The sequence below is a fragment of the Nanorana parkeri genome, unplaced genomic scaffold, assembly GCF_000935625.1.
Source record: "Nanorana parkeri isolate BGI_ZX_2015 unplaced genomic scaffold, ASM93562v1 scaffold74, whole genome shotgun sequence".
Lineage (NCBI taxonomy): Eukaryota > Metazoa > Chordata > Amphibia > Anura > Dicroglossidae > Nanorana > Nanorana parkeri.
Window position 1 is genome coordinate 1,460,244 of NW_017306342.1, and position 26,853 is coordinate 1,487,096.

At 40.5% G+C, this 26,853-nt stretch overlaps 1 protein-coding gene across 3 annotated transcripts in view; it reads left to right on the forward strand.

The window, feature by feature from the left end:
* Positions 1–26,853, forward strand: part of LOC108804807 (hepatoma-derived growth factor-related protein 3) — a 43,237-nt gene extending 16,384 nt beyond the window's left edge. The window contains exons 2-8 of one of the 3 annotated variants that reach the window (XM_018576695.1): positions 909–985; positions 7,278–7,416; positions 13,379–13,390; positions 15,072–15,233; positions 18,151–18,294; positions 25,733–25,816; positions 26,722–26,853. In XM_018576695.1, the coding sequence (XP_018432197.1) occupies positions 909–985; positions 7,278–7,416; positions 13,379–13,390; positions 15,072–15,233; positions 18,151–18,294; positions 25,733–25,786 (588 nt within the window). In that variant the 3' untranslated portion in view covers positions 25,787–25,816; positions 26,722–26,853. The remainder of the gene's footprint in view (positions 1–908; positions 986–7,277; positions 7,417–13,378; positions 13,391–15,071; positions 15,234–18,150; positions 18,295–25,732; positions 25,817–26,721) is intronic. The other 2 variants (XM_018576696.1, XM_018576697.1) reach the window with 2 other exon arrangements.

Sequence of the window (26,853 nt, forward strand, 5' to 3'; positions counted from 1 at the left end):
TCCAATTTACTACATTAGGGGGATCTAGAAGTCAATTAGACGTAACGCGCAGGGAGGAGTTCTGATGCCATTATTGAGATGGAAGGAGCTGTAACTCACGCCTGGACTAGAGAAGAGAAAGAAAGCGGCACCTTTACTGGAATTCCCATCACTCATAACTCATTATACTGTGAGTGGCTTTACTCTTTTATATATTTGAAATAAATAAAAGTTTTATGGAAAGCACAATGGGATTTTTCTATTCTTATCCATTATGAGCGTTATTTATTGATCAAACAGAATACAGAGGTACTGCTTGGCCATTGTGTTTTTTCTCAGTGGGGAAAACAAATATTGATTGACCTTAGTTAAATACTAGGTCCAGTAATTAAGGTGAGAGTTTGATCTTAGAGATGGAAGTGGAGGTTGCACATGATGTGCTTTAATGTGGAATAGTGGATATATTACTTCACAACAAGTCAGATTGCTGGTTGGAAATAAGGACTTGTCATGTCACAACACTATGGACTATTGTTTAAATAATTGTGCTTGATTTATGCATTTATAGATGTCACATTTAGTACATGCGGTACATTTACTGTAACGTGTTGAAACAGGATTTGTATTGAGCGCTAATAGATAACTAGGGGTCGCTTAGTACTGCACTCATTTTTTGATTTGTGGATGAATTGATACATTTGAAGTGCTGGCAAGCTGTAATATAAAGAAAGGTGATTTGAGCACAGAACTATTGGATTGTATTTTTTAATGATTGCTTTCAGCCTTTATATGATCAATATAGAAAATAACAATGACTTTAGCTAAGCAATATGGATTCCAGGAACAAAAACATGGATTTTGCTTCATGTAAAAATATATGCAGAAGAGATGTTTCTGTAAAAATAGAAATGTGTTTTAATTTTTAACAGATTGATGAACTGCCGGAAGGAGCTGTGAAACCACCAGCAAATAAATTTCCAATTTTCTTTTTTGGTACCCATGAGACGTAAGTCCTTTTCAATAGATCAGTATATGTTGTATGTATAATGTGTCTATGATAATACATAAGGAGATAAACAGAACACATAGAAGTGGGGCAATTAAAAAAAGGCCAAGTGATATAAGTTAGTAGGAACACTGCCTGGGTCTGTGGTATATTAAGCCAGAAACCTGATTTTCTCTATACTTTAACCGTACAAACTTTTTGTATGGAGGTACTGGTCACACCCCCTTCTTTTAAGACACATGTTACAGTTTTTCCATCACTGGAATAAATGGCCTTACTAACCAATAGTAAGGTTTACCTGGCAGGATGGAGCAGGGTTAGACTTTTTTGTAAATTGCAGTGCAGAGCATTGAAAGTACATTGTTTGGGATAGAACAAGAAAGGATAAAACCTCTGTCCAGTTTTTATTATGTCCTTGTTGATTAAATAGTAAAACATAATGCAATGTTAAAAATGTTTTTTCTTTTTAGTTCAGACCATGTGAGGAAACACAAAAACATACTGTCAATGTTTATGCTTTGGTATTCTTAATCATGCATTGAGGGACACAAGAGTATTCCGGTACATTGGGTCATGTGCAGCTGCCTACAGGAGCCTGGACACAGACAAACAGAGCTTAAAGACCCAGTTGAATCCCTCTCACTCAGCAAGCCTCAATGTTTTCCTAATGTCTTCTCTCTACTCTGAGAGAAGCAAACCTTTTCTATTTCTTTTTTTCTGTTGTTTCTAGAGACATTTTTGTAGCAAGTTTCTTCAATTGCTGCAGAGCCATTGGGGCTCATTTTGCAGCTTTCTAAATTGGTGGATTCTCAGCATAGCTTTGGAGGCTGAACCCCGCTGTGAGTAAGATGTGCCCATGAACTCTGTATTAGGCTCTGCATTAGGAACCCTTCTTTGTCCTACACAGGGACTGTATTCAGGTCATCATCTGCACTGCTTGGATGTGGTATGCACCATTCGAGTATACCTCCTAAAACTCACCAATTACCTAATAACAGCTAAAAACAACAGCCACTATTCCTTACTCTTGCTATTAGACCTCTCGGCTGCTTTTGACACTGTTGACCACCCGCTGCTCCTCATAAAACTCCACTCGCTTGGCCTACAAGACTCTGCTCTCTCGTGGTTCTCCTCCTACTTATCTATGCGCTTCTTTAGTGTCACCTACAATTCTAACTCCTCCCCTCCTCTTCCTCTTTCTGTAGGGGTCCCCCAAGGCTCTGTCCTTGGACCCCTTCTCTTCTCTATCTACACCTCCTCCCTTGGTCAACTAATAACCTCACATGGCTTCCAATACAATCTCTATGGCGATGACACTCAAACTTATCTTTCCACTTCACAACTCTCCCCCTCTGTGTCCTCTCGTGACACTAATCTACTAACTGACATATCCGTCTGGATGTCACAACATTTCTTAAAACTCAATCTTTCATAAACTGAGCTCTTGATATTTCCTCCTGCCCGTGCACCTTCCCCCAACATTTTGGTTGAGATTGATAACACAACTATCCACCCCTCCTCCAATGCCAAGGTCCTAGGTGTCATCCTTGACTCGACCTCTCTGCTATGTCTTCTTTTAGACAGACTGAAACAGTCTTTGTCATTCCTAAAAATGCCCGCAGGGGACACCCTGCCTTGTGTTCCACTATTTCCTGGTGTATTTGGAAACTCACCATTCTATAAATCATGGGATTAAGTGTTTAGCAGAGGAAGGTCTGAGTGCCACTTCCCACAGTAAATTAATCAACAACTATAACAGAAAGTTCTAGCCATAGGCTAGTAGGGGCTTTTACAGGACATTACCAGACCTTCGTAGTAAAAATTAAAAGGTACTTTATTACCCAGCCATAAAATTAAGATAAAAGAGTCCTGGTTAAAAACATATCACTTATGCTGGTATATATCCAGTGATGTACATTCAACATTGATAATTAGAGGTGCACCGAAATGGAAATTTCAAAACTGAAACGAAACCGAAATTAAAAAATTGTTATTCTGAAACCGAAGATGTTATTTATTTTAATTTTTTCACATTTTTTAAATATTTTATTTTTTATAACCTTTTTAATTTTTATGTATTAATTCATATTGTGTATTAAATATTTTTTACTTTACTTTTAGGGGGTTCGGGGAAATATTAGGGGTCTAAACAGACCCCTGATATTTCCCTTTTAAAATAGAAAAAGAGATTGAGGACTCAATCTCTTTTTCTGCAGCCCCTGTTATCAATGAACAGGAATCCTCTACTGAGTGTTCCTATTCATTCATAACATGAGAACAGAGTATGTTTACTGTAACCACAATCATGAATGAACAGGAGGTGATGTAGATCCCTAATTTGTACTATTGTTTCAAGGCCTATAATGACCCCACTAGCCTATGGATATAACTTTCTGTTATAGTTGTAAGCTCATGATTCTAGCCTACAGCATGAAGGATATGGTTCTACCTTTCCTTGTCAAAGCTCTGACATCAGCCAATCGAGTGCTTTGAAGTTTGTTTGAGACCTGAAATAAGCACACTGGCAACCTTGACATTTGGCATGCTTTGAAAGTAACTGCTTTGCCACACAGTTTAATTGGTTAGTCTAGTCCCCCTTACGTATATACTTTTTTTCATTTGAGCCCCTAGACCAAAACAAGCAGTTAACTCTTGCGGTGCAGGGGTAGACCCACTGCAAGGGTTAAATTTTTCAATTCCTGGAGTTCCTCTTTAAAGGTGTGTAACAGGAACCGTTCTTAACCACAGTCTTCTAGGGCAAACACAGCACCGGACAGTCCACTTAACTTTTCAAAAGGTTTATTTTCCATGGCACACAGCAAACAAGTATTTCTGCAGGTCATGAAATACAGTCCTCTCTCTGCAGTAAAACACGATAGTTCATAACATTACCCAGTACTTTCCTGCACTCCAATGTGGTTTCTAAGATAATGTCCTTCTCAGCAACAAACAGATCTTTGCAGCCTTCATGGCCTGTTCACACGACGTCCGTTTTCTGTGCTGACCTGATCCGTACGCTCCTGCACTAAAAATGCATCCCAATGTATTTCTATGTGTTTTATGGGCTACAGTTCTCACGTGCGCAGTCCGTTCCGGTCCGGACAGAAAAAATACTGCATGTCACATTTTGTACGGTCAGGAAATGAAAAACGCGACAAAAACGCACTGCACTGCAGCTAACATACTGACAGCCCCACTCCACCAAAATAAAAATAAAAATTAGTTTTTTCTTTTCGACCAAACCGCGGCAAAACACATAGCACCGCGTCTGCTGATCCGGACCTGATAATCATGTGAACAGGCCCTCAATCCTCCAGCTCACCTAGCTAGGTAACAGTCTCTGACACATAAAGCCAGGCTTCCTTTTAAACACTCACAGCCGCAATCATGGGCTACACCTGTGAGTACCAAGCTGCAGCGACAAAACCTGGACTGGACAGCTTACTGAGCTGATGGGATAATGGCCCACCCTTCTCTCCATTATCCCATCCCCAGGGACCCAGAACACAATTTATAAATGGCACAACTAAATCATTAATGCTTTGCCTGGGTTTTTTAACTAAACAGAGGGATGCAACCTAAAAGGCTTGGTCTTACATACCTCCCATTTATAACCATTCCTTGCTTTCTGTCACAGGTGGCAAAGCAAGTCCTGCTTCTCAGGAAGGCATAAAAAAGCATCCTCATTGCCACTCCTAACATCCTTAAGGTGCCCACACACCTTACAATTTATCTGCAGATTTTCTGTGGTCAGATGGAAAAAGTGCAACAGATTGGCCCAGGTGGAGATTCCTCCATCCACACAGTTAAGTGTAGATGGAGGAATCTGTTGCACCTTTTCCATCTGACCATAGAAAATCTGCAGATCAATTGTAAGGTGTGTGGGCACCTTTAGACCATCACACATGAAACTCCAATGTTGGCCATTGTGAGCCAGTTCATCGCACTGAGTGGACTATTACAGGGCTATGTATAAATCCTGCCTACAACCTTGAGCGCCCTTATAAATCCATGATTTATTTTATGTTTATAATACATATAAAGATTTTATTGCTCTAGGTCAGTGTGGTCAGTTCTGCTTTTCTTCTCTTTTAGTAGCTGGACCTTCTCAGTGGAACTGCAAAACCAGCATACCATTCCCTTATATATTTTTTCTGCTGCTTTTTTTGTTGGCTCAAAGGAACCAATACGATTTTGGGGATTTCTGCTATAGAATGAAGTGTACTTTAGAGATTTTTTGTTTTGTTTATTCTATGTTTCTTTTCTAAATACCTAATTTTATGGGTATACGTTTTCAATGTATACTGCATTGTTAATGAAGTTCTGATCATGGCATTGATTATAACTGTTTACACACATATATAACTTGGATATGCTGTTTTTTTGCAAATTCTCGTAGAGCAGATGTTAAAATTGCCCGTTTCATGGTTAATGTCTATTAACCATGACATCTAATTTAAAATAATAAACAATCATCAGATTAGAAGAAGTCCCATTATGTTTTACAGCTCAGTCACTTAACTCCCACAGTGTATGTTGCTTTTTATCCCATGTTACAAACTCTGACAGTTCACTCCGCTTCATTCCTGACCATGCAAAGGAGATGGAATCTTGATTGACAGCTCGTATCTCACTGATTCTGCACTTTCCCAACACAGAACAAGTCTTCCCTTCCAGTTCCACTTCCTGTGCTAATTCCTGTGGGAGCGTTCCCCCTTCCTCTGTATTCTTGTGACCTCACTTGTGTCTAGAGATGCAGAGACAGTGTCGGTCAATCAAGAGTTTGTTCTCCTTTGCAGAGCGTGGTCAGGTATGATGAGGAGTGAACTGTAAAAGTCTGTAACTTTTTTCTACTGCACACAGAAGCACGGGGTAAAAAGCAACATACCCTGTGGAAGTTAGGTGACTGAGCTATGAAAAATAATACAAGGTGAGACTTCTGTAACTGTAATAATACAATAAAGAATGTTTCTTTATCATCTCTTCAGGGATATAGGGTAATAGTAAATCATAGACGTGTGGGTTATGTTGCTGCATTCAGGAGGTGAACACTGGCAAACAAAAAAAAGCCAGCCCACTATAACCCCACCACTTACAGACATGCCTCAGTTTTTGCTAGCATCTTAGGAGATTTGAAGTTTTCTCCTCAGCTCTATCTATATTATTACTTTTTATTCTCTTATGTCAGCATTCTCTGTGCTCCATGGATTGTTTTCTCCTTAATCAAGACTTTTGTTAAGCTGCTTTAGCTGGTCTCTACACAGCTATCTATCTAATCGGATTTGAAGGCCGCACCCGGAACCCACTGGACCAAAGATATCAGGGCCTGTCTGTAATGTAATTCTTCAGCACTGGACTCTACTTGTGGTGCTCCCAAGACACCTAGTGTACTGGTTTATTAGCCTCAGAGCACTTTTCATCTCCAAAGCCATGTCACGGTATTTGTACCAGTCTGAAGGCTTGCTCTGTGGGGGGGTTCAGCTGGGGCACACATGTGACAGCTCTTGGTAGAGAATCACTTCCAATATAAAGCCGACAGTCGGAAGAATTATGTAGGCCCGCCTCACCCTGGCACGTCACCCTCATATGCTACTTGGAGCCTGGGTTGGGGTATACTGCCCTAAAGGGTCTATTTTATTTTAGGATTACTGCACTGTAGTGGTGCTTATATGTCCTAAGATCTGTCTCTCCTAAGAGGGAGTTCTCAACCTACACATTCGAGACATTACCTGAATTATATGTTTCCCAAAGATTCGAGTCTTTGTTATAATACTGACTGTCATGTCCTCATTAGTTCATCTAACTTCCTTATCATTGAATGCTTCATAGATTTTCACTGAAATGTTTCAGTATCCTCATTTCTGTTATACTAAGGGGTCTATTGATAACCAATTTTGCAGGGCCGTTCGGCCTGGGAATATCTGTGAACATTTGTTCTGTGTGAATAACAACAAAAATGAAGATTCTTAATATAGTTTGTTTTCGTGCTGAATGTATTATTATGTAATATTGCATTATGGCCTTTAGATGTAACTGAGGAGCATTGGAAATATGATCAGTGTATGGCCAGCCTTTTGGGCAGAGCTAGAGTGGGATGGCCTTCAACTTTTTTTTCTGTTTGCCGCCTCCTGAATGATGCAGCAATATAACCAACACGTCTATGATGTATTATATCCCTGTGTCCCTCAATGGACTCCAAGAAAAAGATTGCACAGTAAATAAAAAAATATATATTTTTTTTACTTATTGTACCAATGATTCTGAAAGATTATGTTATTTTTTCCCATTGCAGTGCATTTTTGGGCCCAAAAGATCTGTTCCCATACAAGGAATTTAAGGACAAGTTTGGGAAATCAAACAAAAGGAAAGGATTCAATGAAGGATTGTGGGAAATAGAAAACAACCCTGGAGTAAAATTTACTGGTTATCAAGTAAGCAGAAAATCAGATATTAATAGTATAATACATTGATTGTAGATTTCTGCGATGAAAATGGAAATTGCTGCCATATTTCTCTACATCTAAAGATGAACTTTGGACTCAACTAATAGAGGTCAGTTTAAAAAAAATTGCATAGCAATTTTTCCAGTAAACTGCATATAGATTCGTTCTCTGTGAATTAACCAGAATTCACTTATCTGTGTGAATGTGGCAAAATGTAATATAGTGAAAGAAGAAGTATTGACAGAAGTTTAAAATGCTTGTTTTGTTAAATCCCCCAGGGGACCCAGTACACATAGCACTTGTCCTGTTCAAATATGTGCAGTGGTTGCTGAGTGTTGTCGATTAGCTTTCCTCTCCTTCCACCACTGCTATCCAACAACACTGCTAGCATAGAGATGGCAGCTCTGAGTGACGACCTCCTCTTAATGCTGCCAGCCCTTCTTGTTATTGTGCAGCCTTCTCTGCTGCCTTCTTTCTATTGTTAAAAACTCTCAGCCCAGACCTGTTCTCCAGCCACCTGCTATTTTGTAGAGAGACGAGGATATAAAATGCTGTTTTTTTTTGGGGAATGACAGCGGCTGCAGAGGAGCACCATGATTCACAAAAAGCACAAACCAGCTACTACAGTAGACTCTCTCAGGCGAGTGTAGTAGTTGGCTTCTGTTGTTGTGGGAGGGTCTGGGCTCAGTCAAGCTAGTTTTTTCAGTACAAGTACAATAGCAAAGGAGGCACAGGAATGCAATATTACATGGAGGGCTGGCAGAATTTAGAGGGGCAGTGGCTTCAGTGCTGTCTGTAGCTCCCCAATAGGAACATCCATAATTTGGGCTTCAGCCTGGGAAGGAGGTACAGCCAGTTCTGACAGATAAAAATGTGCTTTTATTTCCAAACCACTGCACAGATTTGAATAGGGACAATCATGATCAAGTCTCTGACACACACCCTGGGAGAGACGCTCCCAGACCCAGTCAGGTTCTTAGTAACCCAGTCTCATCTCCTTTTTGCCCAAGATTGTTTTTTACACTTTGCAGTCAAATTTATAATATTGTGCCTTAACAGTGGGGAAGGTGTGTTGTATTGCCATTTATTTAAATGACACCCCAAATGCACCTCCTGCCCGCAATGCAGTCGATCATGCCACAAAGTGCGGTACCACAATACCGTGCATTGCGATTAACACATGGCACTAGTGTGAATGGGACCCTTAGATGTTTGTTTGGAACAGGCCTTTGGTTAAGCTACTGTGAACGATTTCAAAGTGAGTCTGTCCCAAGACAAATTGTGGACATAGTGGATTTCCTCTCATTAACATATAGATCTAGATCTGTTAGGACAGACAGTGTTTACATTTAGATTACAGCTTATAACTAGGGATGCACCGATATATCGGCCGTTGAAACTTATCGGCCGAAAATGGCACTTTTGGCATAATGCCGAAAGTTCAATTTTCCTGGCGATACATCAGTGCATCCCTGTTTTCTTTCCTCCCCACTGGGCGCTGCTCTGTGTCCCAGCAGGGATGAGAGAAAGCGACGGCCGAGCACTGCGGGAGGAGAGCACTGTGAGCGGCCGGCGTCTCCTCCCGCAGCGCTCAGCCTCCTATCAAAGTCCAGCAGAGCGGCGTGTGGCCTGTGACAGTGATCGCTGAGTGTTTTTAGATAATTGAGGACATGGTATCTGTACTATATCCTCAATTATGAATGAATGGGAGTGATCTACATCACCTCCTGTTCATTCATAGTTGTAGTTATAGTAAACATACTCTGTCCTCATGTTATGAATGAACAGGAACACTCATAGAGGATTCCTGTTCATTTGTAACGGGACACAGAAAAAGAGATAGGAGGACTTTGTGTTTTCAATCTCTTTTTCTATTTTAAAAGGGAAATATCAGGGGTCTGTTTAGACCCCCAATATTTCCCTAAAGCCCCTAAAAGTAATGTAAAAAATACAAATATTTAATAAAAAATTAATTAATAAATACAAATAAATATAAAAAATAAAATATTTGAAAAAATTAAAATAAAAACATTTTCGGTATCGGTTACGGTCAGACAATTTGTTTTTATTTCGGTTTCGTTTCGGTTTTAAAATTTCCATTTCGATGCACCTCTACTTATAACGACATCTGTCAGCACAGTACAGACAGGGTTAATTATGGCAAACTTTAACTCCCCAGGTCCTGTACATAGCAAAAGAAAATTCTGTTTCAAAGTTCACAGAAAAGTGCAAGTAAAATGTAAGCAGCAATTTCTAGATATTTTTTTTTTAAGATCTGCTATGTGAATGAGAACATGTAAAAATATAAAGTATGCTAATTTGGCTGCAAAATTGGAAATACTGGATTGCGCCGACCTATTATTGTGAGATGTCTCCTTTTCCCAGTAAAGATCACTCCACTAGGATAGTGAGCGCCTTTTGGATTTTTTGTCATCAGGCCTCTCATATGTAAGGCTGCAGCCTTTTGAAGATTTACAAGGTCACTGTGTCGGCCTCTGCAGATGCTAGTTTTATTGTTACGCCCCATTTGCACTTTGCTTTCACGTGCGTTTTCCCCATGTTTGCCATTGCGTTAGCCCATTCTGTCAGTGGGTTGTACAGGCTACGAGAATGTAGCTCATGCAGAATTTTCAGCTGCAAGCGTGGCGCATTTGTTTTGTGCGCATTTGATGCGTGTCCACATGCGGAGAAAAAAAAACACTTTCCCGGCTGGGTATTTTTTATCTTAATGCATTCTCTACATTAAGGTAAAACATGCCCAGTACCTTTCTTTGTTCTCGGTCACCCCCACCCCAACCCCCCTGCACTTACCTGTAGTCACTGCCCATAAAGATACTCATAATTCCCGAGCTTCCTGGTTCTGGGGGAGGGTAATGAGGGCAGAGAAGTGATTGGCTTTTTTTGTCGTGAGGCAAGCCACGCCCCTGCTACCTTCAACAGATTGGCTGACACTAGGTACATTAAAAAAAGAGCACAGCCTAAGGGCGGCCCCTGATGGTGGCCAAACCCCCAACAGCTACAAGCAGCTCAGTTATTCACAAAGCAGTACAAGTTAGTACAAAAACCAGAGTAGAACACATAATAACAACCAGAGGGGAGGGCACTGTGTCCTTCAGTAAACTCAGAGCAAAGGATGTTACAGTGAGTACAAAAATCCTATTTTCTCTAATGTTCATTGAAGGACACAGTGGATCTTAAAATCTTAACCAGTTGGGATGTCCCAAAGCACTGAGGGGTGGGAAAAAACAGCAACTTCCCCAAGGCAGAAAGAACCCAACTGCCTATAGACTACCCAAAGATCCATTGTAGAGGCCTCAAAATGTGGAAAGTAGAGCCCTGAGTCACCAGGGCATCCCCACTGGATCTTGCAGAAAAACAGCAAGGCACATACAGTCAGAAACACAGGTCAGACAAGGAGGGAAAGAAGGCAAACAACAGACCTCAATTACAACCTGTAGATCCCCATCTGACTGGTTTCCCCCAATAACATTGCCTGAGACCCCCTCAGCAAAGGGCAACATGCACAAAAACCCTGAGGGAGAAAGAAGCCAGACCCAGATACCAACAAAACCAGGAAACCATAGTGCACTGGGATGAGAATCCCAAAATGGAAAATATCCGCCCTGCAAAGTCCCAAGAAACAACTGCGGGACCAGGTCTGACCAAAGAAGCCAGGGTTGTCCCATGGTGAACAACCCAAGGTGAAGGATGCCAGACACAATCAAGCAAATCAGCTCCATATGCAGATGCATACCTGCATGAAAAGACTCCTTATTAGAACTAAGAGGATTACAGAATCTGAAGCACCGCTCACTTCGAAGACCCAGACTGCAGGTCCTGCTGAAAAAAGGAATCCTTCCAGGAGACAGAGGATCTGAGTATGCAGAAGGGCCCACAAATTGTCTGCCCGAAGTCTGGAAAAGTCAGAGTACATACATGTCTGGTAAGGGGCTATCCTAGATGCTAGGTTTCTGGAATCCACTGCAAGATATTTCCCTGGACCCAACGCTACGGACCGAAATGATCAACATGCTAAGGTGCACCCCAGCAGAAAGAATAACAGACAAGGCAGAAAAAAAGCTGGGCAGGCCAGAACAGAGTCCTGTGATTTAGCTAGCCAAAGTGAGGCCACTGGTTCCGCCCCAGCACTCAGAGATTGCCACTGCCAAAGAATTGGCAGACAGATTCCCGCGCAACTGCAGCAACAGGTTAACAAAATGAAAAAAGACCTCACACCTAGCTAAGGATCTGCGATGTCTGAGCTGGGGGGACTACAAGGCTCTATATTATCCAGCTCAACTGTTAATTGAAGGTCTGAGAGACAGAAGAAACTGAAAAAATAAGATTCCCTGCACATAAACCAGGACAAGGAATCCTGTCAGGGAGCTTAGGTCCTAACTCCTTGACATGAGGCAAAAAAACTGAGCTGCTTGTAGCTGTTAGGGGGCTTGGGCACCATCAGGGGCCACCCTTTGGCTGTACTTTTGTTTTTTGGTGCCTGGTGTCCTACTCCTAAAGGTCCAAAAGATACAAAAAAGGTCACAAGCACTGCAGCATGTAGAAAAGTCAATGGGGGGAATTTATCAAAACTGGAGCAGACAAAATCTGGAGCAGTTGCCCATGGCAATCAATCAGCTTCTCTCTTCAGTTTGTTCAGTTAAGATTTGAAAATAAAAGATGAATGCTGATTGGTTGCCATGCACAGCTGCTCCAGATGTTGCCAGCTCCAGTTTTGATAAATTCCCTTAAATGTTTATTGACTTCACAGGTGTCACATCATCAGAGCGACGTTTCGGAACAACAAAGTCCCTTTGCAGTTCCGAATTGTCGCTCTGATGATGTGACACCTGTGAAGTCAATAAACATTTACTTTTCTACATGCTGGAGTGCTTGTGACCTTTTTTGTATCTTTCGGACTTATATTGTGGAGGCATCCGCAGTCATTTCAGCACCCACCCTACAATTAGGGTTTTTTATCCGGTCAGGAGTGCGATGGGCGTGTATGGGTTTTTTTCTACGCCTAAAGGTGGCGCTATACCCATCTGGTTAAGGTCTGAGGTTCTGCAAGCTGATCTTTAAAGCCTTTGTTTGGATTTTCTTGTTGGATTGGTTTGCCTGTGTTTGGAGGTGCCCGCCCCTCCATTTGGACTGCTTTTGGGCATCCCTAGGTTTCTCAATTCGAGCTGTGTGCATCAATGGATGATTGAGATTTTTGTACTCACTATAAAATGCTTTTCTTAGGAGTCCATTTAGAGACACAGCTCCCTTCCTTCCCCTGTCTGTGAACGGCTTGCTACAACTGGACAGGTGGGAAGTGGGAGGGGTTATATCCTTAAGGGGGCTGGGCTTCAGTTTTCCATCTGCCGTGTCTATTTCTCCTGTAGGCGGAGGTATAATCCTGGTTGCTCAAATCAAGCTGTGCCCCTCAATAGACTCTGTGAAAAGGATTTGATAATGAAATGCTATTTTTAAATAAAAACAAGTGTAAAGAATTGAATTTGACTTGATTTCAGTTCTAGTAATCCCCAGTACAACAGCAGTTAGACTGAGATAGGGAGGGATGGTATTTGGGGCCAGTCAGGTGTCCTGCATTTACATGTACTAGCAAGGAACTCACAGCAGGGAGAGCAGAGAGATGACCTCATCAGTCGGTTGCTGCTGCTTCACAGTCCAGTCACTGGCTTGGGGTTTATAGGGGGGTGGATCACAAGAAAGGATTTATTTTTTTGTTAGCCAATGTGCTTTCAGGGTTAATAAATCCCCCTTTATATAAGCATGCTGGTTTAGAACAATAGCTGTTGCAGTGGACCATGCTTGTGTGACGTGTGTTATTATTGAAAAATCATAAAATATAACTAATAATAATCCTCATTGATAAACATAATGTATGTGTATTTGTGTATGTAGGAAGACTTGTCAGTAAAACATTTGTATATATTTTTGTTAATAGATGCATCTGAAGGTGAGCATGAACTGCAGAATACAATAGAAGAAAGTACAGTGAGAAAATGGTCATGGTGGAAGTTCTACTGGTGAAATACTTATACAATATATAATCATACAAAAATACAGTTTGGATATTGAAACAATGGAGTCTTGGTTACAAAACAAGATGATGGAACCAGCATTGCCTTAGCAACCAGCAGGATGTTTGCCTTTTTTTAACCTGTTGTAGGGACTTTAAACCTTTAATCTGATTGTCTGCAATTGTAAACATCTGTACTTCAGACTGTTCTACATATGTTCTACATATCCTGGTGTCATTTTCAGATATATGTGTTCAGGAACACAGGCACCTGGTCCCAGCCCAAACCACTTTTACTAAAGTTGTGTTTAATATGTGATAGCGAAAAATAGTATTTGGCTAATTAGACCTGGTTAGGTTGATGTAATGTTTGCTGGAGGGGGGGGGCAATGATTGGTCAAAGGGAATTGGTATGATTTGTAGTGGCTTAAAAATAATTGAGGTAAGTGTTGCATCCTTTATATTTCCCTTTAGCACCAAAGCAAAGAATACCACTGAAATATCGGAATACTTTGACATGATTGCCCACAGTCTGTTTCAGTGAGAAGGATCACTCCTGGAAGATTCTGGGCATTTTGTCAAAGGATGACCAGTGATGTGTATATGCAATGACATTCTGGCTTATTTACCCTCACGCATGATAAAGGTTTGGCAGATTTGAATAACTTTTTATTCTCTGTACCACATCTGTGGTGTGTCACTAATTGTCCAATATAAGTTTAATAGAGCAGTGTTTGGCTGCCATTATTTATAAAGCTATTGCTCCCTTGTTAATGAAAATGTTTGGCGCAGAACCTCCTATGATATCCCCCATCATCTCCTTTGGCTTTTCAGTTAAACGTCATGACTCGGTTGTCTTAAAATACATAAAATAACGTGCTACTATTTTACTTGTTGAAGACAACAAATAGTATTCATACAAAGTCATATAAGAGTACATTCAGAAGGGTATAGGACAATGGGCCCTCATAAAGTGCATTCTTCAGGGCGAGCTAAGTTTCAGTGCAATAACAGTATTTAAACAAAGCGAGCCCAACGTTACCAAAGTCCGTACAAAGTCATATTTTACAAAAGGGGAGTAAGAATGCCCACTCTCTGCACTTTAGGTGTGCTTTATCCATACTATAACACATTGAGAGATACACGTTCATTGCTGCTGAAGCTCAAACTGTTTGTCAGCAGGCTTCCAAAAGTCTTTTCAGTGAAAAGCTGAAAATGATGCTGTTTGCTTCAGATAATAGCATGCTAGTGAAAAATGCATATTTCTAATTGTGCCTCTAAACCATTATTTTGGTTCTATGATTATTATTATTGAGTCATTACAGTATTCAGATGCTGAAGGGATGCAGCATGCATTATCTTTATGCATAGCAGTAGTGGCTTTTCTTACACCTTTGCGGCTATTATGGTTCTACAAATCACTATTTTTACTTTTAATAATATATTTTCCTGTTGCTTTGACAATATTTCCTGAATGTTATAATGCAAAGTCTGCCTTTAGCGTATCCAAAGTAACAAGGAAATCAATCAAATCATCACTCATGGCTACATATAGGTTATCGTTATTATTCTCTGGATTACAGTGTTTTACATCAATTCTATTTTCGATCTATTCAAGGCAATGCAGCAACAGAGCTCCTCAGAAACTGAGGGGGAAGGAGGCAATGCTGCCGATGGCAGCAGTGAAGAGGAGGAAGGAGATCAGGTAGAAGAGGATGGAAAAGGCAAGAGGAAGAATGAGAAGGCAGCTTCCAAGAGAAAGAAGTCCTACTCTTCAAAGGTAAACTGTAGTCATGTTATGGTGCCTTATATCTGTATTGTGGCATTGTAGTGCAAGTTCTAAAGAATACGCAAAATCCACTTTGTACATTAAATGTTTGGTTATTATAGCACACCATTACTATATAGCAGGCCTCAAAATTTCCACTAGCCCCCTCACAATTGGCGAGTGAAAATTGCGTGGGGGTGAGTGGAATGTCATCGAGGGGGTGCGCCGCCGTCGGGACCAGAGATGGGACACTACCGCTGCGACGATTGCTCGCTTCTGTTCTCCCTTCTCCTCCTCTGTAGCTGCAGCTACAGAGCGGCCGAGAAGGAGAAGAGAGAACAGAAGCCAAAGATTGCTGCGGCGGTAGTGTCCCATCCCTTGTCCCGCTGGCGGCGCACCCCCTCGATGGCATTCAGTTCGGCTGTCTTCTGCAGCTTCCACGCCCACCTCAGCTGCCAAGCCGGGAGGAAGACTGCAGAGACAGTGAGACACCCGGCCAGAAATGTAGGCAGCGCAGGGGAAAAAAGTTTTATCTCCCTAAATTCAGGATCTCTGTACCGCCCCCCCACCACCACCAGGAGAAAGAAGAGGGCACCTGAATACCATCAGCTAAGTGCTGAACTCTGCGCTGTGCGTCACACTGACCTCTGCGCTGTGCGTCACACTGACCTCTGCGCTGTGCGTCACACTGACCTGTGCGTCACACTGACCTCTGTACTGCTGACCTCTGTACTGTGCGTTATATTACTGACCTCTGCGTGGTTACTGATTTCTGTATTGTTCGTCACACAGCTGGCCTCTTTATTCGGCATTGCACCGCTGACCTGACGGATTTAAGGCCGAGTAGGGGTTAGGTGGGGCAACTGGTGGCGAGTATCTTTTAAGGCCTGGCTAGTAGCTCAGAACTTGAAATTTTGAGCCCTGCTATATAGGATCTCTGTAATCTGTCAACATTTGTTCAGTACAGTATTGCAGCTTTATGTTGTATGAAAGTGTTTGTCAGGGTTAAATAAAGTAAACATATGCTTTTCTACAATACATTTCTACTATACATGCACATTCTCCATGTTTTACCCCTTTAAAGTGTCACGGTCTGGGAACTGGGGCACAAGGGAAGGTAGGCTCCGGGGCTTACGGATTGGGTTGGAGTAGCGAGCTGGAGTAATGCCTGGGATGCAGGTCCCAGGGAGCTCAGGGACTAGGAGTCTGTGCGGGGAAGCACTATCTAAGGGCCAGGTCGTCCACAGAGCCATCTATATTCATTTCTGTTCTTGAGAAAAGACGAGAAGTAAGCACTGGACACAGTACAGCTCCGAATTGCTGACATCATCAGTAGGTTTATTTTTTGCTCTCGTCGAGCAATTATAGAAAGACTCTTTCAGTGGTATCTATGACTGGTTCATTAGAAGAAATGAAAATGAAGTTGGTGGAATGTGTTGTTTAATCTCTCGAGTGAACTTCCGAAACTCACAGATACTGAATTCAAGTTTTATTTGCATTACATCTGTAATAATGTCATACCATTCTGGGAAAACAACAAGTGGTACTGCAAATAGAAGTGAAACAATCCATACCATGTAACTTTCTGAAGTGTTTTATAAGATGTAGAATGTGATGCAAGTGGTGTATCCCCATTTGCTGCAGATGAGCTCATATCAGTGCATCAAAAGTGTGCAGACTAAACAGACTGTGGAAATCAATGCATATGATTACTCAGTGTGCCTCAAATCCATTACTGATGTTGGAGTGTGAAGCTGGCCATACATCTATAGATTATCTGCAGACTTTCTATGGTCAAAAAGTGCAACAAATTCCTCCATCTACACTAAACTGTGTGGATGGAGGAATCTCCTGCTGGGCCAAGCTTCAGTATCTTGCTGTCGGCCCCGCTGGCTCTCAAAACACCTGAACATTGCCTGCATCCAATCAGATTGTTCAGGCATTTTAAAAATCCAGCGTGGCCGACAGCAAGATACTGAAGCTTGGCCCAGCAGGAGATTCCTCCATCCACACAGTTTAGTGTAGATGGAGGAATTTGTTGCACTTTTTGACCATAGAAAGTCTGCAGATGATCTATAGGTAGGTGCCCATCTTTAGTGTATGTTCTCCATAGGTTGTCTCTCCAGGCAAGATAGGTAGGTCACTTACTAGATAAAAACCTATGCAAACAAAGTGCCTTAAAGAGACAGTGGGTGGAATTTATCAAAACTCGAGCAGACAGAATCTGGAGCAGTTGTCAATGGGAACCAATCAGCTTGTGTCTTCAGTTTGTTCGGTTAAGTTTTGAAAATGAATCAGAGAAGCTAATTGGTTGCCATGGGCAAGTGCTCCAGATATTGTCTGCTCCAGTTTTGATACATTCCCCTCAGTGTTCATTCAGGACAATGTGATAAGGGCCCAACCCACTGACATTTACCTTTCAAACGTTGCCATGTTGATCCCTCCTCTGTCAAAGTTGCCACCAAAATACCCAGTGTTGGCCTAGAAGGTGGGGTGATGTCACACCCTCCATAATGAGACAATGTTTGGGCCTAGCGATTGGCCGCTGGACCTGAGCACTGTCAAATTAGGAGGAGGTCACTTGCTCCCCCATACCCGCAAGCATTGGTCAGGCACCTTATGGTTTATTCACCTTGGTCTCCAGCCTGTGACTGGACATAGAATGATATGGCACACACCTATAAGGTCATCATTACATCGTCCTTTTTCTCCTGGAAGCATATTTAAATTGTGAATTGATGGCAGCAAAACTCTTATTGGCTCAGAGCACTGATCCATCTTCAGTAGGATTGTTTACAAACTTCTAGATGGATATGGTTATTAGGACTTATGGAAATTCAATATAGAAACACAGATTTAGCTTTCGTTTTTCACCATAGATACTCTTTAAGCTTTTCTTGTGTGTGTTCCACTTTTCTAATCTCTCCAGAAACCGTCAAAGCTTTCTCGGAAATCTTCGGGAGATGAGGGAGAAAAAGACAGCAAAGATGAAGAAAATAAGAGCGGATCAGAGGCTGGCGATGTGGACAATGACAAGAGAAATGCCTCCGAGGTGCAGAAAAGCAGTGCAGGGGTATGACTGCTTTACTACTGCCGTACTCTTGTGTTGTTTAGTAGTACTGTTTAGGGTGATAACTTCTTTTATGTCATAGGCCCAGCAGGTTTGAGAATATCTAAGTGTTTTTGTGTGATATGTTGGGGATTTTTAAGTTTACAAATATCATAGGGCAATTGGATGTTTGCAGCCTCCTGTTATTGGACTTCATTAACGACGTGCGCAGTAATTGATAGCTAACTGAATTCTGTTACTGTGGTTACTACATACATTGTTGCTGACTTATTGTTCATAGCAGTCAGATTCCTTGTTTCTACATATCCAATATATGGAATTTCACATTCAGATTCCTTGTTTCATTGTTTTAAAATTAATCTTAATGGGTTGGGATGTGCAATAGCTCTGCCTCTACCCCAGTTTTCATAACTTAGCCACTCATTTTTTGAACAAGCCCCTTGGCCTTGTCTCTTTCTTCTCTCTAGCAGGGGTTTAACATGGGAGGTAGGTTTTCTGAATACTTTAAAACAGTATGGATCTTAAATGATTTGAAGTAGTCCATACTATCGTTCAAAATTCAGATAAATACAATACAGTTACTGCTCACATTGCTAAAATGCTGCTATAAAGCTACTTTGACATGCGTTGTAACATGGATACAAACACGATGTGTAAGCAATCAAGTTTGTTCTTTTGTTTTCAGTTTTATCATTATTCACTTGAATCAGCATGAGAGGACAAGTTCATCATGCCGTGCTTCTAGTTATTATGAGATAAGATATTACTATAAGTTTATTTTAATGACAAAAGCAGAGACATAATATTATGCATATATAATAGGCCTTTGGTTAATATCTTTTGTAACATGTATTAGATGTTTATCACATGGTTCCAAATCATTTCCCACTCTGAACACTGAACTACTGTAGAGGCCTTTCTTTAAGCAGAAGGACTCTTAAAAGTCTAATGAAGCCAAACACTAAACCAGACACAAGCCTACTGCAGCTACTATTATATAGGATTTGTCATAAGTGACATTAAAAGATAATTCCACGTTTGTGTCTTATTCCCGAAAATTGTCCATAATAGAAGTCACCAGCACTCGATGATATGTGCAAGAAGTAAAGCACTTTTTATTCAATTGTCACATGTGTCAAACAGCCAACGTTTCGGGGCCACGCAAGGTTCCTTCTTTTGTGCGACATAGTGGCAACAGCAAGTATGCAACTTCAGCTTAAATAGTGAATCAAATCCCTGTTGTCACTTCAAGCACCAACCTCTTACTCAAGGTCTGTACGCTGCATGGAGTGCAGGTGATTTCGTATTATTTATTCCGGAAAATGATTCCTCAGATCAGATATTGACAGAATACAGTAGCTGCCGTTAAGTTAGGTACTACTTCTGTATCATGTGCAGTTCGAAATCATAGACTTCTACAGAGGCCCCATGTTTCTGTAGGCCTATTACTGCATGTTCTGAATATGATATATAATATACCTATTAGTACACAAATAATATTGTGAAATAAATAAATTACTGTATATACTCGAGTATAAGCCGAGTTTTTCAGCCCATTTTTTGTGCTGAAAAGTGCCCCCCCTCGGCTTATACTCGAGTCAGCGTCTCAAGCTGGTCAGGTTTCTTCTTACTTACCTCGCCGAGCATGCACTGTATTAGCAGTATATACTCTATATAGAGTATATACCGCTAATACAGTGCAGACAATACATTTACAATTATACTAACATGAATGTATTAAATGATCTGTATGTAGCCCTGTACTATGGATCATTTAACCCATTCATGTTAGCAGAGGATCATTGTAAATGTATTGTTGCAGGCACTCTATATGTACATGTACTATATACTACATATAGAATGCACTGAACAACAGATTTACAATTATCCTCTGCTAATATGAATGGGTTAAATGATCCGTAGTACATGATATGTAGCCCAGTACCCCCTTTTCCACTTACAGAGCTAGGTTATTGTTTTTCTTTTAAATAAACATGTAATTTTATTGGTATCTATCTTCATTTTGTAAATTTACCAGTAGCTGCCTCATTTCCCACCCTCGGCTTATACTCGAGTCAATATTTTTTCCCAGTTTTTTGTGGTAAAATTAGGTACCTCGGCTTATATTCGGGACGGCTTATACTCGAGTATATACGGTAGTATATCGACATGTGCTCAAATTCCTAAATAAGTCAAGTCTCGCCGCCCTTTGAGAAAGTCTCCTTGTGACGAAATGCGCTAGAAAGGCGGGCCTAACTGACGTCATCACTGAACTGAAATGAATAAGTGAGAGCTTGCAGCAAAATGATCTTTGCTGACACTTTTTGAGGTTTATGTGAGTAATTTTAACCTTTTAAATAAATTGATGGTTTTGAATACTACACGATGAGCACTTGCTGATCTCTTCCATTGGAGATCATTTGCAATGAAAAACCTGTGAGAGGAGACAGTCGGAAGGAAAGCAGAGAGGAGGGGACCATTTTGTGCTGATACAATCTGGGGATCTTTGCTTCTTGCTTTCTAAGTCCATCTTATTATAGACGGTCATGAAATTCTGGTGTTGAAAAGGAAAGTGTGCAGATCATATGGGAGCAGGACGATTTTGTGCACTATTTTGGATGGTGAAACACGGTTTCTATTAAAGGACTATTATATGCACTTTGAGATTTAACAGCTTTGGAAGGTGAAGCATGACATCCGAGATATAAGAATCTCTTTATCTATTGGGACTCTTTGAACTTATTTAAGAATTTGATTAAGCACGTGTGGATACAACAATTAATTAATTTATTTCACAATATTATATGTTTACTAATTAGTATAAAATTGAATATTTAATAATGAGATACAGTATTGACAATCACTTCTTTTTATTGATTTGATTGCAGATCAGCTCTTTATAGCAATTTTGTTAAAAATGCAGGAGAACCCCATATGACGCATCAGAACATAGTTCTTATTCTTTGGGTTGCAATCTGAATAAGATCAAAGTCATATTTTGACAAAAATATAAGTGGGCTTTGTAAAGAAGAATCTCCAACCCAAATAACGCACCAGTTTAGAAACACTTGCTGAGAACAAGTACGTAGGAGCACCTGAGTCTGTGCGGAAAATGGTTACAGCATACAAGATAAATGATTCCTGAAGATCCCTGTAAATGATTATGAGCAGCTTTTAGAACTTGCAAAATCAAAATCTGTCAACAAAAAATATAAAATGTAATCCATTAGTCCATTACCTATGAATTTGGATTCAGGTGAATGAGCCTAATATCCACTGATCACTTGGCAGTGGGAGTACAAAGCAGTCTGGGAGAATTTGTAATAGTTAAAATAACATTGTGCAAACCTCTGCTAGATTTATACAGGCAGAACCATATGCCGGAAATTGTTGATTAGAATGAACAGATGTAAGTACAGGGCCGGATTTACTCTCCCTGTCGCCCCAAGGCCTAGGTTCTGCAATGCGCCCCCCTCCCCGCCAACCCCCCCATACATTTAGTCCTGCCTTCCCAAAGCAGGACTAAATGTAGAAAGTGCAACTTGGCGCCCGGCATTTTCTTCTGCCAATAAAGTTTAGCAAAGCAAAATTAACAGGACAGCTTGCTGCCAGGATAACAGGCCTGACAGAATGGGATAACATGTTGATTTTTTTACCCAACAACCTATCTTACCTTTACCCCGTGTAGATGTCTAGGAGAATAAGTATAGTGGCTGGAAGCTAAAGATTTCATTATGTTGTAAAAGCAGACCAGTCTGTGTAGATTGCATGAACAGTTTTCCTGACTGTTTATCTGAAGGGGGCATTTTATGTTTTATATACTTTCTGAGTGTGCCATATACATGTATTGGAGTTGTCTACCTGGAACAAACAGGAGCTGGAAAGAGAATACTATGGAGCAGCAGTAACACTAATTTCTCATATGTTAAAAAGAAAACTCAATTAGGATCCGTTCAGCTCCTACTCATCCTAGAAGAACAGGCTGCTTTTTTTTAACATAGATTGTCTATTAAGCCTGTATTTAGTGCCAATGGTGACGAAGATTCTGGACAAGATGAATGTTTCTGGACAAGCAAATCATACTATATAGACAGAAATGTAACAAAAACAAATGGACACCGGCTACCTCTTTTCTTATATGTACATGAAGCCACTGAGAACCTTGTATTATGCTCTATGACAACTAAAGTGTACAAAAAAAACAACCCATTCTGACATGTACTAGCCTTTAATGTTATTTTTACTATAAAGCAGAATGTGTCCTCACACTGAATATAGCAATAGTATTTCTACAAAATCTAGTTTAGTTATTATTATAAACGAAACATCAAAGCTCTAATACTGTAATGCCTGGTACACGATTGCCCAAACAGTATACATCCTTACTTGGTTTTGCTGACACCTTCCTTTTCCAGCAGAATTATCTCCGGAGGGAACACATACAACAGTAAAACCATTACAGATGTCCTAAAACTTCTTGAAGTAAAAGAAACAGGTCACCAGCACTCGTTTAGAATAAATATGTCCTTTTTTAATGGACAATTGTGTCACTACAATCAACAGAGCCGACGTTTCGGGGCCGCACAGGGTCCCTTCTTCAAGGCAGGCAATTTTACTGCTTTGAGGAAGGGACCCTGTGCGGCCCCGAAACGTCGGCTCTGTTGATTGTAGTGACACAATTGTCCATTAAAAAAGGACATATTTATTCTAAACAAGTGCTGGTGACCTGTTTCTTTTACTTCGTATTTTGCACGGTGCCATCCGTGATAGTCATTGCGAGCACCACCGTTCTTATTTGGCCAGGACTGCTGTAAGGTGTGCGGAGAGGACCCCCACCACCTAAAACTTCTTGAGACACACAAAATAAAAGTCTTGTGTGAAGCTCCATTTAACCTTTTCTCCTTGGAGCTCCCGCCTTTCTCCTCTGTTTTCTCTACTCTTTAAACACATTTCATGTTATCTGTGCCAAAAGCAAGCTTCTCAGTCCCTTTCTATCTCACCCAGCCCTGTGGATATCCCATTAGATGTATAGTGTAAACTGTGATTAGTGATAGGTAGGAAATTGCTAATTAAACATTTTTCAATGCTACATAACCATCATGTAAAATAATTATTGTCAAGCAGGCAACTGGATGGGGGGAACTTTCTGTTATGTTACCCAACGCTCCTATAAAAATGTGTGTCCCCTAATACTTCTATAATGTGTGTTAGACGCCCAATAATTGGCGGTTACAGCCAAGTGCGGCACAATCTACTGCAGCATATCTGGCAGGAGTTGCTCTGACTGATCACTGACTGGACTATTCCGTTGAAATGAACTGGCACACAAATTTAAAGTGACCCTGTCGCTAGCTGACGAAAGTTATAGAAGAATTGCAAAAGAAGAGCAGGGATGCTTGCCTTTGTGGCAGACAGCAAGGGAAATCTTTGTTCTCTTCAAGAGGAGCTGCCACTGCTATATGGGTGTGTCAGATAGTGTGCCCCCCACTATACACTGTAGTCCCCCCTTGTAGTTTTGGAATGAATGGAGTTTCCCGAACTAAGACCACATTCACTGTTAGAATTTCGTTCGTACAAGAAAAATGTTCCATCCTGCTCCCTTTGAGTTTTTCTGTTACTACCGTCAAAAACGATCGTCGATTTGGCCCCATCAACTAATGGAAAGTCAAACGAACGTTTTGTCATATGAGGCCCCATTCACACTGAGCGATTTATCGAGCGATTTTTGCAGCGATATAGCTCATATTTCCACGCGATATCGCTCTATGTAGCTTCTCCAATCCATTTCAATGGAGCTGTTCACATCTCGTCGCTCAATATCGCTTAATATCGCTTGTAGCTCGTCGCTGGTAGCTTGTCGCTCCTACATGACCCTTTTTTCGAGCGATATTGCTCCTGATTGCATACAGCCCAATAGGAAAAAGTCGCACGACACGTCGCGCAATATCGCTCAAAATCGTGAGATTTTCATGTCGCTCAGTGTGAATGGGGCCTTAAAGTTCTTCCGAAAATGTAAGAAGTGTAGGGCCAGCTTCATTCTGCTATAACTCCTGCCAAGTAGTGATGGGGTCACTTTAATTCTAGCATGGAGCACATAATAGCATCAGTATCATTGTATTGATATTCAACAACACAGCACCAAGTTTATTATAATCTCATTTTCTACACAGTATTGATTGCACCATTCAGATAATAGTATGTGAAAAGATCAACAATTTACCAGTCATCTGAATGTTTTCCTCATCTAGTCTTCACAATGTTATCAGAAGTGAAGAGCACTTGTAACATGGAGAGTGAACTCTACAATTATTTTCATCATAACTATTCAGGCATCATGTTTAAATTTGCAGTTATTAGAAGTTTTCGCACAACACAGAAATAAAACGTCACCTTCCCAGGCTGATTTTAGCTTTAGACACTTTGTGTGCTGATCAATTATCCTTGAGGTATCTTTGACAATGTTTATTATGTTCAGCTGTAACTTTTCATTACAGGCTGTCTCAATATTTTCTTTAAACAAAGTGTTGCGTCATCCTCAAAGCAACTTTCTATGTATCTCTCAGCTTCCTTCGTAGACAGCTGTTTTATTCTTTTTCCACTGAGTTCCCCTCTGATCCACTGACATTTCTCTGGAACTTAGTCCATTTCTCAGCAAACTTCATTCCTTACAGCCGACCCAAAACTTGGAAGGCCTGACTAAATATTCATTGACATGTAATAGGTTTATTTAAAGTGGACCTTTACCCTATTTCATTACCAAGCACTTCAGTGTGCAGTTCTGCATCCTGATATGAAATCATCTTACGTTCATTAGTTAAACAAACATATTATGCCTTAATGGTCCTATTAGGCATTAGTGATGTAATCCGGACCTTGGTGATGCATCCTGGGAAGGTTACATCAGTATTGTATTGCTGGGAAATCTCATCTGTAAACTGCAAAATCTCTCATGATCCCTGAGACGATGTGCATGGTCACATGTCCTAGTTACACATGCCAGAGTTCCAGGAAGTAAAGGGAGATATGCTATTCTGCCCTTAGTAAAAATGGCCACTGTTAGAAGACTGGGGAAGAAAAGAGAAATAAGGTACGCAAAGAATATAAAGATGGCAATCATCTAGAAGTATGTGTTTGTAGATTGTCATTACTAAACATATCTAAAGGTTGTTGACATTTTAATGATAAGTGTGAAGTTTCTCTTTAAGTCCAAATCAGTGACCTTAAACAATCAGTAACTTAGTCATTCATCAGAGCAAGGCCATTTCCAGGAAATTTTTAGGGTATTGCATGTAATATTATTATTATTGTTAATCATTTTTGCAGAAGTTTCTTTACAAAGCCATTCAAAAGCCACACACAATGTCCATCCTTGTTATGATAACACTTTCAGAACAATGCTTGAAGAGAAGGTTTTATTGGGTGTTCTGTGATTTTCCTGCAGAACGTTTATGCACGAGGGGCCCGTAAGAAAGGCACAGATGCTAAAGAGAAATAATAAATCTTAGTGGCACACATGCAAGATTTGGTGAGCATACAATTACCTGTGTAACACGAAGCAAGGCGCTGCTAAATATTCTGTAACTGGATGTTCTTTTATGATGCAAATATATATATAACAATACAGCTTCCTGAATGTAATCCTGGACTGAAAATCAATCCAATGACCATGGCAATTTGATGCTTTCCCAGCTATGTATTTTGCTGCACACATTGCCTATTAAATGTACCAAATCATTTAGCAGATAGTGTCCAGCTCACAAGGTGTATTCTTCTATTTAACTTGCTTATGCCTGGTCAGTGATGATATTTCCATAAGTGAAATCTCTTGGTCCCTTGAATAAATGTGTGCAGAATATATAGCCAAATAATTTTTCAGTCATTGGTATTAGGTTTTTTTTTTTTTCATTTTAGATATCAGATGGTAGATTATCCGATATTCAGTGAAAGTATTAAAATGTTACACGTTTTAATATTTTGGTGTGCCCCATATAACCTAACTATAAATGCAGTTAGCATGTGGCTACCTAATGTTAATTCCTATTTCCCAGCATTCCTTTCTAACCACCTGGGCATGCTGGGTAGTGTTAGTTCAGACTTAGGTTTAGTCACTTCTGGCACCTGCAGGACTCATTTGTTTTAATGTTCCCATACCGGAGGTTTACGTCATTTACTGTGCTTATGTATAGAGGCCATTGCTGATCTTCCTGTTAGTCTTCACTTTAACAATGTCTTTGGTTGTTTTTCTTTTATTTATAATGGTCACATTTTTAATGTGAAGATGTAGGGCCATTCATGTATATTCACAAATGTCAGTGAATTGCGGCTTAACATAATAAGTGATGAACCCAATGCATTGAAATGTAGGGCAGCATTAGATCATTTTTCTGAAACTAACATGACAATTATTGTTGTTGTTTTGTTTTTTTGCAGACTTAACAAAGTACAGATGACCATGGGAAGAGGTCCATATTTTGCTGTTCTCCACACATTTAATTGTTGCCATCCAGAGATTGTCAGTTTGTATACATAATATCATGTTCTATTTGTTGTGTTTGCTGACAT